The sequence below is a fragment of the Alosa alosa genome, chromosome 19, assembly GCF_017589495.1.
Source record: "Alosa alosa isolate M-15738 ecotype Scorff River chromosome 19, AALO_Geno_1.1, whole genome shotgun sequence".
In the NCBI taxonomy this organism is placed as follows: Eukaryota; Metazoa; Chordata; class Actinopteri; order Clupeiformes; family Clupeidae; genus Alosa; species Alosa alosa.
This window is the reverse complement of record NC_063207.1, coordinates 11784235-11800275: the sequence shown is the minus strand read 5'-3', so window position 1 is coordinate 11800275 and position 16041 is coordinate 11784235. Positions and strand designations below refer to the sequence as shown.

At 47.3% G+C, this 16041-nt stretch overlaps 1 protein-coding gene across 1 annotated transcript in view; it reads left to right on the top strand.

Moving 5' to 3' along the window:
• LOC125284729 (protein TALPID3-like) overlaps positions 1-14339 on the top strand; it is a 54904-nt gene extending 40565 nt beyond the window's left edge. Inside the window, exons 15-16 of the mRNA XM_048228847.1 lie at positions 5267-5326; positions 13747-14339. Coding sequence (XP_048084804.1) covers positions 5267-5326; positions 13747-13886 — 200 coding nt within the window. The 3' untranslated portion in view covers positions 13887-14339. The remainder of the gene's footprint in view (positions 1-5266; positions 5327-13746) is intronic.
• The last annotated feature ends 1702 nt before the right edge of the window (positions 14340-16041 follow it).

Here is a 16041-nt window from a genome sequence, read left to right as displayed (position 1 = left end):
TTCTCTCTAGCAGTTAAAGATTTCAGGAAGTGGAGCAAAATGGAATCAAATAACCGTTTAGTTTTTTATTTATTTGTGGCCTTAGATATTGGATAAATAGAGGAATGCCTTTGGGCTGAGCAATGTTTTCTTAAAAGGATGATTACACTTAGAAGTTTGTGGACTGCAAAGCTAGTCTAGAGAAGCTTTGAGAATTTCTCTTTGTGTGTGTGTGTGTGCGTGTGTGTGTGTCTGGGGACCTGGGGGGGGGGTTCACCAGCGTAGTACCTTTCAGTATGACCTGCTTTGAAACGGGTCTGCTCTGAAGTGTGCTTCCACAGGCTTTCTAGGCATGGTCTCTGAAGGTCCCCCCACGTCTCTTGAGATAAATAACCCACTTATCTAAATATATCCCACTTCTAAGCAATGGATCAAACGTGGACATAGGCTCCTTTCTGGGCTTTGTGGAGGGGGAGCAACACAAAAAGCCTTTCTGAGGAATAATGACCTGAACTTCTGGAATATGCATTGCGCTGGTTTCTGAATTTTCCCCAAATTGGTTGCCGGTCACGGATGGATAGTTACGATATTTAAGTATCGCATTGCATCATGTAGACATGGCGATAAGCACAAATCTATCCACAGTGCCACTAAGTGTTCCCAGGGAGACTGCAGTGTAGGTGTGAGTGCAAAAACACACACCGCACACATACACCGAGAGGATGATTGGTGCGGGTCTAACCAGTTGAACAGATGCCTGTTCTGTCCACTCTATTAAGTTATATTTCTGGATTTGGAGCAACTGTAAGGGTGGGCGGTCGAATCTGATACGTTTCCTGCCTGGCCGCGATATGCTGGAGCTGCACCTCCACCCACATGAGATCGGACTCCGGGCTAGATACGGTTGAGATCTGGCCTGGAGCCGGCCCTGGTCTGAGTAGGACGTACCCCAGTGTCAGGCCCTGTCTGGCTGGTCTGTGTAATGGTGTCAGAGATTGAGATTGATACACTACAGTCAGCTGGGTAGAAGAAGCCCACAAGGGCCATTCCCAGCCCCTTAAATGAAGAGGGATAAGATCTGTCTGTGTCAGGCATGACCTAGGGCACTGACCTCCCCTTCACACTCTCCCTCCCTCTCGCTCCCCCTTCTCTCTATCGGTCCATTTATCTTCCCTTATGCCCTCTCTCCCTTTTGTGCTGGCCCGCTATCTTTCTATCTGTCTTTATTTTTGCCCCTATAAGTCTCTGTGTGTCTCACTCTGCCCCGGCCTCAGCCTCCGTGGTCTCCTTGACCTCTCCTTAAGACTCGCCTCCCACACCAGTGTCTGAAGTACACAGTGTCTCTACCGGGGTCTGTGCTCATGCACTTAAGAATAGTTCAGACCAAAGATTTGTGACGACGTGAGCTGCAAGTACTTGAAACCAGCAACTTGTTGCAACAAAACATTCCAAACCAGGGGGTTCCAACCAATGGCACATCTTGCAGCCTAGGTTTGGTAACTGTGCCTTTGTTACACCACTCATTGTAGATATGAACTAGCTAGCTAGTTAGACAGCAGAGTTAACCAACTAGCAGGCTAGTCAACTAGTAATTTGAATTGTGTCATGTTTTTGTGACTTGTACACTTGTACAGACAATTACAGACACTGTTGTTCTTCAGACCAAGTTGATCATGGTTCTCTGTCTATCCTCGGACGAAAATTCTGCCTGTGTCTTGACTGACTGAACACATTACAAGTGTTCTAAAGCCTTGCAACTGTGATTTGACGCACAAAAAAAAAACTTTTGCAGCTGAGTCAGGCAGACGCCTTGCAATGTCTTGCAACCATTAATTCACACACTGAAACTCCTCTGCAATGTTCTACTAAGGTTTCATCTCATCATTAATCTTTCGTGTATCCATGACTACGTTTACATGCACTTCAGTGTCCTGGTTATTAGGCTTATTCCAGTTTTGATCATATTCGGAATATGGTGTTTACATGAACATGGCTATTAATATCCCTGTATACATGGTGAATACTAATATCTAATAGTTACCAACAATAAAGTTCTATTAGCACACCTTATCCCAGTTTTTTTCGGAGTACTACACCTAGCATAACCGGGTTACTCAAAATCAGGATACGGGCTTATCCAGGGTTCTGATATCGGGATATGATGTTTACACGCGCAAATACAAAACCAGCATACTTCAAAATCCCGATCATAACCGGGCTACTGAAGAGCATGTAAACACAGTCTACTGTATGTCTTTTATTTCTGACGCACGACGTCCCTATCCCTCTCTATCCTCCCCATTCTCTCTGCTCTGAGTTCTTGACCCCTCACATGGACACTCACGAGTCCTCTGCATGGGTGATGAGGGTCCTGACCCTGGTTCTTTCTTTCTGCCCCCCTCCCTCCCTCCCTCCCTCCCTCTTTCTCTTTTTCCCTCTCCAACCGTTCCTGATGTAAATGGAGGAGTTTTAGCTTCAGAGGAAGATCGAATAAAAAGCCTTCCTTTTCCCTCATGCAAATCCCCAAATCCTCTCATCCCCCTGCTGTTCCCCTCTCTCTCTACACACACACATACACACACACACCCCTTCAGCAACCCTGCCAGTGGTTTGTCCCAGTGCCACACACACACTCTACACACACACACACACACACACACACACACTCTCACACTCTGCTAAGGGGGCTTTCCAGGGGACCCTCCCCCTGTGCCTCATTCCCTGCCCTAGAGGCCCTTCTCTGGAGAGGGGACCCAGGATGGGGTCTGTGGTGGCTCCCCTGCCTGCCTTTGGAGAGAGAGAGAGAGCGGGGTCATGACCTCCTGACTTTCAATTAGCACTCTCCCTCCTGGTGACCCCAGCACCCTGAGGTTCTCGGGGCCGGGCTCACCAGAGGCAGTGCTTGACTGGTGGAGCAGGAGGTGGCTGGTTTCAGCAGGCACTTTGCAACACAAAGCCTCAATCAACAGGCCCTACCGTTTCCTCCATCCAGAGGGAGCAAACAAGCAAGGAGAAGGGGATTAGTTAAGAGGAGCCATTGATGGCTTAATCTGTCCTCAGGGGCTAAAGGAAGTCAAGACGGCCATCGTCCCCTTGCCCCCCCCCCCCCCCCCCTCCCCTCCTGTCCCCCCTTCTCTCAGGCCTTCAAAGGATGACCCTGCCTGTCCCCAACCACATCATCCACCCCACCCCACATCCACCCGCTAACCTCCTCTGAAGCACCACTTTGTGATGGATACCTTTGTTGACCCAATTGGAAAATGTTGGCCAGCGCTCTTGCCCCCTTCTCAATACAGATGCACTTGTGGCTCTTAATGGCAGTGCACAAGTCCATAAATCATACAACACACACCAGCTCTCCCTCGGCTCTCCAACACCATAAACCCCTCTGGGCTGCCTTCCGTAAATTCAATTCCCAGTGAACCGCGGAGGATGTGGGATGCTTCTCGCTGACATTTAGTGTTTATAAGATGGACTGTTTGTGGTGGCGGGTGGTGATGAGGTCAGATTGGCTGCGAGCACTCAGACCTTTACTCATATTGTTAAGACGTGTCCTCTCGTCCTCCTCTCTTCCTCCTCTCCTCTCTTCCTTCTCTCCTCTCTTCCTCCTCTCCTCTCTTCCTTCTCTCCTCTCTTCCTTCTCTCCTCCCCCACTCTCCCACCACTCCTCGCTTCGTGTTCTTAATCTACCCTGTCCTGACCACCTCTCTTGCCGAGGATAGCAGCGTCTGCCTCCTCCGAGGAATCTGCTGTTGACCTTTTACTGTGAATGTTTGTTCGCTTTCAGTGTCTCTGGCTGTAAATAACACCATATTGGAGAAGCTCATCCCCCGTAGGTAATCACCAAGAGTGGACACCTCTCCAGCTGAACGGATGATGGCTATATCTCTCTATCGATCTTGTGTCTATATTGAACTCTCTCACTCTTTCTCTCTCTCTCAATCTTCTTTCTGGTTCTCTATCTTTATCTCTTTATGAGAAGTGTTGGCCTCAATGGGGTTTCCATTTCTGTACTATTCTACTCTCATTTTGTCAAGCGGTCTCCCCCACTCCCTCTCTCTCTTCGTCTGTCTCTTCATCTCCTCTCTTCTTTCTCTGCCTCCCTCTATCTGAATCTCCACCTGTGAATTGTCTGCTTCGGTGAGGTCACTTCACCATTCTGCTCAATAGTGTATCCAACCCAACGGCATTGACTGAGCAGGAGCTTGAACCCCCCCTCTTTCTCTTTCTCTCTCCCTATCTCGCTTTCTCATTTGCTTTCTCTCTCTCTCTCTCTCTCCCCCTCTCTCTTGCTCTCTCTCTCTTTCTCTCTCTCTCTCCCCCTCTCTCTTTCTCTCTCCCCATCTCTTTCTCTCTCACTCTCTCTTTCTCTCCCCATCTCTCTCTCTTTCTCTCTCTCGCTCTCTCTCTCTCTCTCTCTCTCTCTCTCTCTCTCTCTCTCCTCTCTCTCTCTCTCCATCTCTTTTTCTCATCCTTCTCGATCTCTCTCTTTTCTCTCTCTCTCTCTCTCTCTCTCTCTCTCTCTCTCTCTCTCTCTCTCTCTCTCCCCCCTCTCTACTGTACTCTCCACCTCACAGCTTGGCCCTGAGAGGGAGAGCAGAGCTTCCTGCGGAGGCCCCATGTGCCCTGAATGGGTTTACTGTAGCTCAGCATGGTCCTGGGTGGGTGGGCTATTTTGGGCCTCTCTTTACCGTGTGCAGCTCCTGGCTCCGGTGTACGGCAGGATGGAGAGAGGAGCTTTGACTGATCTCTACCTAGCTGCGCCTGCAGGCTGTGTTCACCAGGGTCCTACGGTGCCTCTGTCTGTCTCTATATCTATCTTTCTTTCTTGCTCACACTCATTCTGTCTCTCACAATCTCTCAGTCTTTCTCGTTTATCTTTTTTTACTCCCTAACACCCCATGCTATCTTCCCCACCCCTGTAGCCCAGCTGTGCGTAGCTGTAGGTCCTATCCTCTCCTGTCTCCTCCTCACGCTTGTCTATTTCAGGAAATCAGCGAGGTTGTTTTCACCTCCCGAGACGTCTGGCTAGTTTCGGCTGGGCTTCTCTGTACTCAGGTGCGGGTCTGTGTGCTTGTGGCAGGATCAAAGGTGGTGTTTTTTTTTTTTTTTTTTTCAAGCAGGCGGTCTCCTCTTGGCCACAAAATCTCTGCAGAAGAAAGTGCTGGAAAAATGACGATAAAGAGTTTGCAGGCGGCTTGCTTAAGATGAAGACAGATTTTTGATGCATGGATTGTCTCATTTCTCGTTTAATTAACGTGTTGATGTGTTTCTTTGTGTCTTTCAGACCCGTACCACCAGAATGGCCACCAGGACTTGGATGACTTCTTCGAGGACAGAGTTAATGGTAACGTGTGAATAGTTTCGCATATGAGCGCATGTTTGCCTCCACCACCTCCCCTAAACTGCCCTCTCTCATTAGTTTCAGATGTTTTCTGGCACAAGAAAAATCATTGTGATCTGGATCTTTTATTCACATTTTACTGTTGGATTTTTATTGTCATGGGGGGGGGGGGGGCAGATTTAACCACCCAGTGCTCCCCGCTTCATGAGCTATTAAAAGCGAAAAGAAAAGAAAAACATCAAATGAGACAAAGAAGGAGTAAGAACTTTCCAGAAGTCCTACCTCCAGGTGGAATCTGCCAAAGGGCTATTCCCTGTTAATCTGTATCCACTACAGCAGCTGGGCTCAAATCAAAAGAGAAGAGGGGTCAGGGGAGATTGTGGCTGGAGTAAAGAGAAAAAAGGGAGTGAAAGTGAGGGGGCAAGAGATGGAGAGAGTGATGGAGGAGTACAGAGGTGGAGTGAGAGAGAACAGGAGAGGGAGAGTAGGTGGGTGGGTGTGCTGCGGGATCCATCTGTCAGCCCCAAGCACTCAAGAGTGGAGAAGAGAACTCTTTTTAAAGTGCTTGCAGGTGTCTTTTCACAGAAACACAACAACGACCCCTGATCTGTTTATGTCTGTGTGCCTTTCTCTGCATGTGTGTGTGTGTATGTGTCTTCCTGTGTGTGTGTGTGTGTGTGTGTGTGTGTGTGTGTGTGTATGTGTTTTTGTCAGGATGTTGTAGGTTTTGTCATTTTGTCATATACACATACTTTTGGTCAGTACAGTTCATTTATTTAGCTAGACGTGTTTAATTGTAGTATGTGAGTGTAATCCCACATTACAGGTTTCTTTAATAAGTTCAATTTAACTGGTATTTCCTTTGTTTTCTCTCTTTTAATTGTCATCTACTCTGCCTGGTCTCCCATGGCGTGCATAATGACATCACATCCCTTTATATGGCAGATGCTTTTATCTCAAACAACCGTGCCACTGAAACTTGACCCTTGACCCCCCACACCTGCTTGACCCTTTCGGTCACGCTTTACAACACCTCTCAAGAGTCCCACCCTCTTCCGACCGGTCGTCTTTGTTGCCGTCCGTTTTCCGCTTAGTCATCGTCAGCCGCCAGCGAGAGCCAGCCGCGCCACGTTGAGAGACGGGTGTCATCCCGACCACCTCTCCCTTGTCTTTGAAGGCCTATTTTCAATCATTCCCTTCACAGTGCGCCCTTCCACTGTTTATTGTGTTTGGATCCAGTTGCGTGAGCAGCAACCGGCGGTTTCTCACAGGGCCTGGGAGCCGAAATAGCATGAAGCTCCTTTCAGGAGGACGCTAAGAAAACACTGTGTCAGTTTTCATGCTGACAGCCCTGGCCACTGGCACCCCAACCCCCCGTCACACACACACAAACACACACACACACACACACACACACACACACACACACACACCCTGCTCTTTGAAGCCTGAAATAAACATTCTCTCAGGTCTCGCCAGTCTCCTCGCCCATCTCTGAGTCATGCTTTACACGTCCGGCGTCCTTTCTCGCCATCAAAGACGAGCCGCCTGCGTTGTGCGAATCTAGCGCTCATGATCGCCTAATGTGCCACATTCAGAGTCCACTCAAAGAATTTGCTGCAAGTCGATACATGGCGGTCTCATCGGATGAGTTTCTAAATAGCCGTGTGTTGGACCGCAACAACTTTGTTTTTAGACACCTGCGCAATAATTTGACGATTGGGAGGTAGACCGTCTTTCCCGACTTTGATGTCTCTGCCGTTAATAGAATTAACATGGAGACCACTGCGGCAAGTATTTATAACTTCACTTCAAAGCTGCCCTTGAGTAGCCCGAAAAAGAGGGGGAGAGCAAGCAAGGAAAGGAGAGAACGAGAGAAGCCCAGCGAAAGCCTGAGCCAGCACCCATCCATTCAGACCATCTCCTTACTCCCCGAAAAATCCTCTCCTCCTCCTCTCCCATCCATCAGATAGACCAGAGGAATCTTGATAAGCGGAAAAGACCCCTGTGCAGAGAGCTGCTGGCTCTAGGTCGCTAGCCTGGGTTTTCCCACGCTGCCTTACGCACGTGATTTTATTCACGCTGCTAGGCAGCCTGGATTCTATGGACTTCGTTTTCACCTCACCGAGGGAACCAATCACAGAACGGAGGGAGGGCAGCAAGACGATGACGACACACCGAAGCCGTTATGAGCTACGTACAGACGCATTTGATAGACATACGTAGCGCCTAATAAACGGCTCTGGGCAGTCGTAAACCACGTTCCAAATACGAGAAAATGAATGTCTAGTTCCCAGACCCCATCTCAATGAGATGGGGTTTGGCATTAGCCAGGCTACTAGGTCGCCTGCTTGCGTGGAGATATAGAGGGGTCAGCTCAACTAGCCAGGTCTGATGTCTCTTCCTGTTTGTCTGGGGCTCGTTCGCTCCAGCACATGTCCTGCCTTATCTCCCATGAATACTTAAAGGCTGCCAGGAGCAGGCTAGCGCTGTGTGTGTGGGGGAAGGGGGGCATGAGTTACAAAAAAGGCGTTCTGGAGATCGCTAACTCTGCTCATCCTGCACATTAGCAAGACAGAGGGGAAGAAAGAGAGAGAGGCAAGATGGGAGAAAATGGTGTAATAGGGCGGACATCAATAAGAGATGCAGCTCTCAGCTGCTCTGAGCTCGTAGCCAGAGAGAACGAGAGAGAGAGAGAGAGTGGCCTTTTTTAGTTGGACGGACATAATGGAGCTATTGTCTTCAGATCCAGCAGCAGCTAGCTGCCTCCAGTCAGCAGCTGATGGGGCAGGCGCAGAGCAAGACAAACAGATTGTTTTGCTCCATGAAAGTTTCATCTCGCATCCTCTGCCTTATCCAGATGATGGCCGCATGGCCCAGAAGCACACTCTCCCTGGGTGAAAGGAAAAGGTTTATTTGAGGAAACGAATACTATGACAAGTAAACAATACACTGTAAAAGGCTTCGGAGGAGAGTGCTGAAGTCTCTGTTCAGGACCATTCGGAGGATCTAGCAGATTCCCCCAGAGAAGCACTTTTCAAATGGCCACCATTTCAGGGTGTACAAAGCTCTTCAACGTCAATTCTTGCTAACAAACTGCCTGATAAATTTTAAACGATGCCCATGAAGAGTGTGAGTACTTTAGTTCTCTAAAGTACAATCTTTAGAGATGTGTGTAGTCTTTAAACCATCTCAACACAGATGGCAGACCAACCTGCATGTTTTATTTGAGCTCTGATTTAGGATCCGTTTGATGTCCCGTTGAAAATAATGAGACATTTACAGAGAAGACATTGATCCCTAGATCACAGTTCCTCCTTTTGAAACGCTTTGGGAAAGTACTATCTTTTTCAGCGGCTCTTGGAAGCACGTGACTCCTCTCTCCAGCTTTCCCTCTCTCTCTCTCTCTCCCTCTATCTCTCTATCTAAATCTCTCTATCTATCTCTCTCTTTCTCTCTCTCTCTTTCTCTCTCTCCCTGTTTCTCTCAGTGGGGGCGTACTGGGCTTTGATGTTGAGCGAGCCGGCCGTGGTCAGATCCTGTAAAGTCAGCAGTAACTGACAGTGCCATGTATCATGTCCCTGTCCAACCCCTCCAAGGTTTCGGGAGGTGGGAGGGTGGGGTGCCGTAATGGTGTCTTAAGTTAGATCCGCGTGTAAGACTCTGGGACCATGCCCATGGTCTCTTGGAGAGAGAGAGAGAGAGAGAGAGAGAGGAGAGGGAGAGATATATAGAGAGGGAGCTCTCTCAGGACAGCATGAAGTTCACCTTCCTGAGGTCACTGAGTTGCCTCTAGAGGCCCTTGCAGGCCAGAATGATGTCAGTAGAACAGTGGAACAGCCCTGGCATGCAGAGTCAAAGGACTCTCTTCAAAGCGGCTGAAAATGTATTTTACGTTGAGATTAGTGATGCCTGTCAATGGTTTCTCAAGGTAGCGTCTCGTCTTCAAAAGAAAACGAATGAGGCTATGAGTGTCTTTTTTTTCCTTCTTTTTCTTCTGTCTTCAAAAGTACAATCCATGTCATCAATGCTGTAAAATTGAAACTGGCAAAGTAGAGAAGACATACAGGTAAGTGTAGTAAATGAATATTACTATTAATACTACTAATTAATATAATATATTACTTTTGAGCTAAAGGAAAATGGTACGCAGGGCTTAAAGTGTTCAGGCACTGTGCCTGAATTGAGGTGTGAGCCGGTACATTTAAGATTTGAAAATATATACAGTATATATGACGTCCTCATAAATGTCTGATGGCTTCAGGCACAGAAATGTTCATTGCTTTAAACCCAGGGTATGTCATTAATTTGTGTTGATATCACCAATGGCAGTACATCTGTGTTAGAACAGTATAGAGCTGAGCTGAATTCACAAAGGAACAAAGGAAGCACCTAATTAAAACAGGATTCAAAGGAATATAAATTATGTGATATCGCACAAATAAAATAATATTGTAAGTTAACGAAACCTAAAAAAGCTGAATTCTGCTGACACCCACAACAGAAATTGATAAGTAGTGAAAACAAAGTGGTGACCAATTAATTCCACCCTATTCTTACTGCCAAACTAAAGCTCTCATTAGTGTGGGAAATGTCCGGGAAATGTCCAGGACCTTCTCCTCGTTTAGAGGTGGATCTGATTTCTGTTGCTGTGCGGAGTGGGTCAGGTCAGCGTCTCTGAACCACATCTGATCGTGGCTTCGCTTGTTCTCACAACCACTCAAGCTTCTCATAGCAAGTCATCAAAGAACAGAGAGCAAACACGAAACAGGAATCTAGAAGGAATCTCTCTGAAGGCCCTTCAGTCTGCTCCCTCAGTGGATGTCAGTGGATGTGGAGGCAGAATCTCCTCCTTTTCTCTCCTCTTTCCTCCTCTCTCCTCTCCTCTTTTTCCTCTCCTCTCATCTCTTTCTCCTCTCCTGTCCTTTGTCCTCCTGTCTTTCATGAAGTCCACACCCCCGTGATGGTTATGGTCAGGCCGTTTCGTTGCGGAGCACTCTCTCTCTCCCTCTGTGCAGCTGTGAATATTTGTCGAGGCCCACGTCGAGAGTGAAGTCACCGAGACTTCAAACACTTGGCAGACTGCTGGGTCTCACACAGGCCTCTGGAGGGCTCTCGCACAAGAAGGAGAGAGAGAGAGAGAGAGAAAAAGGAGAGAGAGAGGGAATGAGAGAAAAAGGAGAGAGAGAGGGAATGAGAGAAAAGGAGAGAGAGAGAGAGAGGGAATGAGAGAAGACAGAGAGAAGAGGCGAACTCAGGCTCAGCGAGCCAGCTGTGAACCTCCTTCATCTCCTAAGTCAACAGTGATACTGGAAAATATTATCAAGTCTCATTTCTTTTGCAATCTTTTCTTTCTTTCTTTCTCTCTCCTCCGTTTTCTCTCAATCACTCATTTGGAATCTGGACTGGAATCTCTATAAAGGTTTTTGTGTTCCCCTTGGAGCACATTTATGATATTTTTTGTTTCTGCCGCTTGTTTATTTGTTTCATAGTGGCACACAGCACCAGTGTTAATACAGCCAAGCTGATTCGGGCCTTCAGTTAGCTGTGGGCTGTTTACTTGTGTACTATGAACATCAAAAGATTTTTTGTTCTTTTTTTCTTTTATTATTTTTCTTTCTTCAAGTGTTCCAGGCCCATTCTCACTCTGAAGCCTCTCTCTTTTACTCGCTCGCTCACTCTCAATTTTATGGTATGCTTGTTTCTTTCTCACACTTTCTCTTACACTCTCGTTGTCACTAGTTTTCTATCAACTCTTTGTCTATTAATCTTTCTCCCCATCTATGTCCTTCCCCCCCTCTCCTCCCTTTCTCTCTCTCTCTCTGGACCCTGAGGGGGATGTAGTGTGTGGTGAGTCTGTTGAGCTTGACAGCCGGAGGGAGGGCAGCTTTCGCTCTGAAGACCACAGGCCACCCAGGCCCATCTGCTCAGCAGTAACAAGCGTCCTCATATACCGTGCCTTCTACACACACACACACACACACAAACACATAATCATACAAACATGCATGCGTACTGACACAAACACATAATCATACAAACATGCATGCATACTGACACACACTCATACACCGACACACAAGGATGACTCAAGATATGTATCCTCTGGCTATCTTGCAAGTGCCCTGAGGTACTCCTAAACCAGATCAGAGGTTGCTCATATAGGTTGACTGTCCCTGTTTTTATTCCTCTGTATGCCAGTGGTTACCACAATCTGTGTGTGTGTGTGTGTTTTTCAGATTTAAAGCATAACGGCCCTCTTTTATGTATTTTTTTATTGTTTGTCATTACGTTAAAATCTTCAGCCAAGACTGGCAGAGGACAAAAGACATGCTTCTTTCTCAATCCCAAGCTGGAGCAACAGTAATTTTCTGCAGCAGTCAACGCTGTTGGTTTTTATGTGTGTTTGCGAGTGACTTTCTCTCTCTGTGTCTCTTCCTTCTCCACCCCCACCCCCTATTCTCAATTTAGTGTTCACTGCTAGGCTGAGTGTGTGTGTGTGTGTGTGTGTGTGTGCCTACGTGTTGGCATGTGCAAATGGTGTGCGTGTCTCTGTGTACGTTGGCATGTACAGAGGATGTGTGTGTGTGTGCATGCGAGCCTGTAACAAATAAGTCATCCTGACTCTTTGTCAAACACGGCTCGTCTCTGTGAGAGTTGCCATCCTCTACGCAGGGTGCCGGGCGTGTCTCGTCACTCAAGCGCCGCGGGCCCATATGGGCAGAGACTCCTCTGCCCAGCCGGCAGTGACCCCGTCCTAGCGAAAGCCCCGTAAACACCAGCAGTGGCCCCCCACGTCACCCGGGGCTCCAGTGAGGACTCGGGCCCAGTCTCCTTTCACAGAGTAGAGCAGTCAAGATACATCCCAATTGGCCCCTTTGCGTGGATTTCCAGCTTGTCGTGTTTTTTTTTTTAAGTATCCTGGGGGGGGTGAATGACGTCATTGTGTTGAGAGGGACTTGGAGAGGAGCAAATAGTATGTTTTCATGTACATGTACATACATACATAAAGTTTACAGATGAACCACACAAAGGCAAGCAGTGTATATCCATGTCATAAGCATTAGATAACAAGCATTTCCTGTCAGTGTAAATGCACTCCCTCTCTGCATCCTTCACTCAAACACACGCTTCCACGCATACGCCTTCTCACATGTACACACACTCACTTTCCCACACACACACACACGCTGCTTTGACCCGCCTGCTGTGATGGGGGCGTGTACAGGAGTGCAGACGCCGCTGCACGCCCCATTGACCTGCATAAGTGCCTGTGGGCTCTGGCACAGACCCCTCACACTGAGCACAGACACCAGAGCCCACAGACAGACAGAGAGAGAGAGAGAGATGCATGTGGTCAGCATCAGCAGAAAGATGGAAGGAGGAGTGAGAGAAAGATGGAGAGGTGATGGAGGGAGTTGGAGAGAGGGAAGTGCTGAGGGAAGCAGGGTGAAAGAAAAACAAGTGATGGGAAGAGGGACAGAGGTGAAGGACAAAGAGATGGACAGAGAGAGAGAAAGAGAGAGATTTGGATTGCTTTCCGCATCAGCAAGAGGGCTGGAGTGAGCATGGGAAAAAGGGTTCTAGAGAAATGCAAGGAGTCAGCAAGGAGAAAGAAGTTGCAAAACAAGTGGCCCTCAGAGAGAGAGAGAGAGAGAATGAAGCTCAAAATGAAAGAGAGTGATGAGTTTTTGACAGCGCCTAGAGGGTCTCTATGATTAAGGGAGAGGAAGAGTAACATGGAGAAAAGACCAATGGAAAGATGACGAGACGAAGGCTGGGAAACAAGAATGAGCAAAAAGTCAAGAAATATAAAAGGAGACACCCATATAATTTTATTGTAGTTTCTGTATGTATTTTGTATCATTCGCGTTAAAGGAGAATTGAAGAGGCTCAAAATATTATTACAAGTGCTGTGCAACAAGCAGCCAGTCACATACCTCTGTTTCCTTCAGTCTGTTTCTGTAAAATGCATACTAGCTATACTAGTTGACTGCCTCTACAAACACTGAGTTTATATGGGTTCTTTACCATTACTGAGTTAAAGGTGCTCTAAGCGATGTTGATGTAGAAACCGCGTAACATCACTTAGAGCACCTTTAAACTGGCATAGTTGTATCTCTGTAAGGCTCCTGTCCATGATGCACATCACATGCAATGACATATTGAGCATCCTCAGTGACACAAAAAAGATGTTAGCCTCCATATGGTAGCTTTGTAGCTGCCTACGTAGCTATTCACACCACTAACATGAAGCTTCTTGAATGTTGCACCGAATATTTTTGATTTCCTACCAACAGTACTCAAAGACCTCTGAAAACAGGGCTCTTTTGAAACATGCCATTCCCCTTTAACCAATATCTGTGTTTGGTTATAGCCTGTTAAAACCACTTCCATGTGTTTGTGTGTATGTGTTGTTTCAGGAGAGCAAGCCGGTCAGCAGGAGGCGGGAGCTGTCAAGGTGATGTCCGTCCACCTTCCCTCTGCCCCTCTGGAGGAGAACTCCGCTAGCATCAGCACTGTAGAGGGAGACACCGACTCCTCCGCCAACGACATCTTTTAACACGGGACACACACACACACACACTGTGTGACCTCACTACTGCCCAACATGGGCCCCTCTCTGCTGCCTTCCACAGGCTCCTCTGTCAGGGGCCCCTTGGCTGCATAGCCAGCATCGGCTCTGCAGAGGAACGCCCCGAACTTCTCCACTAATCATGTGTCTTAACTCAGTCTTAACTCAGGCTCTTTCTCCACGGAGAAATCATATAACCAAAATCAATTTTTTTGTAAGCCTTCGTTTTTAAATTCTTGTCTCATCTGTGGGTGAAATTATTTATTTTTTTATTGACTATTTTATGTGTTATCTTCGCCGCTATGCCTCAAGAGCACGGGTCCAAGGAGACCCGTGTTTCTGAAATCTGTCTGGTGCAAGAGAGGGTGAGTGTTTGTTTTGAGTGCTCTTTGAGAGATTGAAAAAAAATGTTTTATACTAATAAAACTTTTATCTACTGTGTTTTCCCTGTGTGGTTTGGATTCTCTCTCAGTGGACACATGCATAGGAGAAGTGTGCTTCTCTGTGCTTCAACTCGAATTTCCCTAATGGAGAAGTCTGTTCTGACAGTGGAGCTGAGGTCCCACTGGAAGTGCTTTATTCTTACGGTCTACTTTATAATCCACCCCAGACACTCAGGGCCGTCACGCAAACAGCATTTAGCAGACCTCACAGATACAAGCTCCCACGCCACACAGGTGGATTCCAGACGACTGGGCTGACACGACTGGTATTACACTGAGGCTCTATGTTCCGCTAAATGTTCAATGAACATTCAAAAGAAGCTAAACATTGAAACCTTTGTATTGCATCTGAATGTGAAAAGATGGAGACAGGCTTAAGATGAGTTATTTAATTGATTTGACAGAATCTTTCAACTGAAAAGGAGTTTCATGAAAATTAAACTTCTAAAACTAGCATCTCCGTTCAGCCAAACGAGGCCTCGTTTATTTTCTACAGTTTGCAGCCTCATCATTCCTGGTTCCAGTTTGTACAGATGAGCCATTAAGCAGCTGTGTGGTTCTCGCTCTCCACTCCCTCCTCCTCAGTCATGGCACAACTCCCCTCTTTACCCAGCACCACACTACCCTCTCTCTCCCTCTTTACCCAGCACCACACTACCCTCTCTCTCCCTCTTTACCCAGCACCACACTACCCCCTCTGCCTCTCTTCTCCCTCCGCTCCAGGCCTGAGGGAGGGCCTATCAGATGCTGCCTTGCAGCGGGCCGCACTGATGAAGCCTGTCTAATGAGCATCCTGTTCCCCTCAGCCTCCGCCTGCCAAGATAAAGAAACACACACACACACACACACACATGGGGGGAGGAGAGAAAGAGGAAGTTAGACAGAGAGAGAGAAAGAAAGGAAGGAAGAGAAGGATGAAGGGGAAAAAGAAGGAAGGAGGCCAAACACTCAGCTGTGGTGTTCTTAATGAACCAAAACTGTGATTACTAGAGTGAAATAAATAGCTGGTGCTGGACGGAAGGCCCGTCCAAACAAAAGGCCTGCTTGCTGTGGGGTGAAGGTGTGTGTGTGTGTGTGTGTGTGTGTGGGGGCGGGGGGTGGTCGAGCCTGCCCGTGCTGCTCCCGGTAAGCAGACACCCCCGAAGGCAGGCAGGGGAGTGGGGAACAGCGGCTGTGTTCAGGGCCAGCAGAGCTGGGTAAGTGGAGTGATAAGCCACGCTGATAAAGAGAAGGAAATGAGAAGTGAGTGAGAGATGGAGCAGAGCAGATGGTGTGACGTGAGAATGATCAGGATGCTCCTGCGTTTCAGCGTGCGCACACACACACACGCACACACACAGATGTTACACATGGTGAAGTCTCCTGTTCACTAAGTTAAATGAGGATAGTAAGTTTGCTGTTTCTTACAGTATATCAAATCAATCATTAATGGGCCAAACACTAATATAAAATGTTCTCTCTTCTGGTGGATTATATATTATTGAGTTGAAACTAATGGTGCAAATACCACCCTACTGTGAATATCTTTCTTCAAAGTACCCTAACATAATTATAGTCTACTTATAGAATTTATGTATGCAACATGATGAAAGATTAAAAACAGTGGTGCAATATTAAAGTGATATTACATTATCTTAAATGCATTAACAAGCCATTCCTGTAATAGATCCACAATGACCTCAGAGCAGCTTGCTCTCTCT